Source organism: Vicia villosa, linkage group LG1, assembly GCF_029867415.1.
Source record: "Vicia villosa cultivar HV-30 ecotype Madison, WI linkage group LG1, Vvil1.0, whole genome shotgun sequence".
NCBI classification, from domain to species: Eukaryota; Viridiplantae; Streptophyta; class Magnoliopsida; order Fabales; family Fabaceae; genus Vicia; species Vicia villosa.
Window position 1 is genome coordinate 172,431,250 of NC_081180.1, and position 3,680 is coordinate 172,434,929.

The window sequence follows — 3,680 nt, forward strand, 5'->3', positions numbered from 1 at the left end:
ACCTTGGGTGACGAGGTGAATATCATCCGAGAATTGTCTGAACTATCATATGCTTTACTTGATACTTGATAGAATCAAGAAACCTGAAGAGCTTCTAGTTTCCAAATCAAACCTTGCATCTCACACACCACTCTCCAGCATGATTTCTTCATCAGTCATCACCCTGCAACAACTAGTTTGGACACCTTCAATCCTTTATCCGTAGTTGACCCTTCTACATTAAACCAATTCCAAAGCATTTTGAATAGACACTAGGCAAAAATTTCTCGGGATCAAAAGCTTCACCTTTGAAAACATGAAGATTTAGGTGAAGAAAAATACTGGCCACAAACTCCAGAAGAGGTGCCATGAAATCTGCCCTCTATTACTGCCAATGATCTTATCAATCAATATTGCATTGTTGAACCACTAAAAGGAAATAGATATAGACATTTAAATTTAGTTCAACTGAATAACTTAAGCCAGATGATTATTCAGCTGACATGACCACCCGTAAGGAAAATAACATATTGTGATTGTTGTCAAGGTAAAACCCAAACCTAGGCAAACACAGGACAGGTTTGAGCGGCTAACCGAGGTACAGGTTTTGTTGCAATGTCTAGCCTCAACAGCAAGGTAGTTAAAATCGAGATTTACAGCAAGATAGTTAAGTCATAGAATTGTAACATTAAGTGTAAGATTATACAAGATTCTAAGACTCGTGTATAAGCATATAAGTTCATATACATGCAGTTAAAATAGCATTAGTCACACAGAAAATCTTAAAGCACTTAGCAATACTAGTGTAAATTTAAATTCACAAGCATTGCTCACAAGATAATTATGTCATTCTTCAAATACTTATATAAATTTACATTCATTTATAAGCATAATCACATAAATGTTTCAAAGGTATACTATAAATCGCCAAGGGCTAGCGTAATCACAAAATCATGAGATTTTACAATTCAAATTGAGATTTTGACTACCATGCTAACCAGTGAGTTTCATCATTCTTCTAAATAACTTAGCTCTTTCTCCCACTTAAGGCCAGACATTTGCCGACCAAATGGAACAATGAGGTTATACCGGAAAACCTGCACAAAAAAAGAAAAGAATAAAGAAGATATGTTACAAGTGCAATATTACAACCATCAAAGACCAAGTTCAAGACTTGCTAGAAGTTAGAACCATATTCAATTCTCCAACTTCCTGCGAACATTAACACGACAAAACAACCTAGCTAGCTCACCTTATCATTGATTTCTTTTAACTGCGATTTCAAAGGTTCCGAACTTTCAACCCACATAGACTGATCTCCGCTGCATTTATTTGCCCAAGCTTTCTTCAACGACATCCTCCATTGAGATATTCTAGATCTTATCTCTTTGTTAAGTTCAACCCACTCCGGTGCACATCCATTCTTCGAGAGGATTCTGTATAACGTGTCTTCAGCTGGATCTGCATGAGGATTTGTGTCAAGTTTAAGCGGCTTTCCTTTCCCCGGCAAGTTCTCAAATTGGCCTTCTTCCATTGAATGCCATATTCTTTGCTCAACAACATTGATCAAGTCAGTTTCTGACCTGTCTAACAGCCAATTTGTGTCAAACAAATGATGACAAAACTAACACAGTCCATCATACAAGCAAGACAAAGTATACTGTGCTATCAACTGTGGTAGGTTTACATGATGTATCAATCTTTCTAATGTTATTTAATGTTCTCATCTATTTTAAAAACATATACTCTCTGGTCTCATATATAAACAAAATTAACTAATCTTGCATCCATTAAGAAAAATAGTTGACCTCATTTAATATTCTAAAAATAATTTTAAAACAGCTGTATTGTTCTATGAGAATAAAATGGCAATGGAAAACATAAATCCAAACTAGTTGAAGGGAAATTATTGAATAATAACATTAAATATTATAAAAGTAGTTAGCTTTTGCTTATATTTGACACCAGAGGTAGTACATGTTATGATGTGTACTACTATGTCATGTCTACAGATGGTGCCCAATAGCAACCAGTGCCTCTTGTTCACATATCTTATTAATCATTGTGAAGATATGAAAGGAGGTTATAAACATGTTGACAATAAGGACGTAGCAATGGTGTATTTGGCTATCTTATCAAACTCGGCCGATCTGTTGCATTTGGCTATCCCGTCAAACTTGGTTATTCGGGCTGTTATTTTGGCACGACAGCAAAACTAAGAAAATCACGCCAGGCCATGCTGTTCCAACACAGATGGGTGACTCGGCTGGAACGACGGCGATAATGGAATACTTAATGAACTTTGCTTAATTTATTTTAGTTTTTAACTATCATGTGTTCATTAGTATTAACTTTGTTAGTGTCCGCATCACTTAAATATCAGCCGTTCCGCTCCCGTTCCATCCCATATTTGAGGGATGGCCGTGCCGCACTACTATCGAAGATTGATAACATAGTTAGTGTTAATGTCTCTATACAATTACCAATTGGACTGCCTTAACGGGAGTTATCCTAAAAATATTTCATTTGACCAATATTTGAGATTTTTTAGTATCAAATTGGTGTTTTTCATTTCTTACAAACCAACTAGATATTCCATTTTTTTCACTCTCAAATAATAGCCTGAGCTTTCAGTTTTGTAAATATAGTACATACTTTGGAAAATTTCAAAGTTCTTCATACTTTTTGCTTCATATTCACAATTGACAAACACTAACAGAGTATCATGGGGACTTAATACTTGTAAAGGAATCAAAACAATAATTTCAAATTATTTTATCATTTCATGTATTCACTATGGACCTGAATTTAATCAGTGCAATACCTAACGTTGTTGCGCTGGCCGCGAAGTTCGGGAGGTAGTTTGCGATCGTTGACGGTGTCGATTACAGACGAAAGACGATCCCCGAGCTTCTTCTTATCCGGCTTTGTATTACCGGAAGATGACGGCGAAGAAGAAGAAGAGGAAGCGCATCTGACGGTGGAAAGCGGTGAGTTGCGGAAGAGAAGAAGGGAGAGGGAATTGAGAGAGGCGTATCTCCCAAGGCGAAGATGCATCGCCATGCTCATCACCACCGACTTTTTCTTCTTCGTTTCGCTTCGCTAATTTCAGAAATGGTCCCTCTTTTTTCAAAATATCATAAGTGGTCCCTGTTTTCTTTTATTTATTTTTATAAACGGATCTTTTACCCTACATGAAGTAGTGTGCTCTATCTATGAATATTAAAATGTATCTAGATAAATAATTTAAATTATCTAGATAAAATTTAAATGAAATCACAATACCGAGTTCGATTCCCAGGCGGAACAATCTTGTTTGGCCTGTGCGCATGCCTCTACGCACGAGTCAGATTAGTGACCCACCTGTGGTGGGTCGAAACCGGTGCAAATAGCAACAAAAAAAACTTAATTTTTATTTATATTTAAAAATAATTAAATTATTTAAGATTAGTCAATAGCAAGTTAGACGACTCGTCTAACTTGCTATTGACTAATCATAAACACCGTCTAACATGAGTTCATTGAATATTTTTCAAGTTTATTAGGGTCTGTCATGATGATCACCAAGACTTTGACTCAGTCAAAACACATTAGAGTATTGAACAATTGGCTTTTATGATCATGTTCGGTGTTAACAGTGTCATTAACCAAATAGTTTGAAGATTGTGGAACCATGATCTAGAAAAATTAAGTGTGAAGGA

The 3,680-nt window shown here is 35.9% G+C and overlaps 1 protein-coding gene across 1 annotated transcript; it reads right to left on the reverse strand.

Moving 5' to 3' along the window:
- Positions 1-828: 828 nt before the first annotated feature.
- On the reverse strand, positions 829-3,119 carry LOC131644654 (uncharacterized). The gene is made up of 3 exons (XM_058915211.1): positions 2,804-3,119; positions 1,232-1,562; positions 829-1,076 (listed from the first exon to the last, which is right to left on the reverse strand). Exons 1-3 carry the CDS (start codon positions 3,046-3,048, stop codon positions 990-992), a joined length of 663 nt encoding a protein of 220 aa, XP_058771194.1. The 5' UTR covers positions 3,049-3,119; the 3' UTR covers positions 829-989.
- Positions 3,120-3,680: the final 561 nt, after the last annotated feature.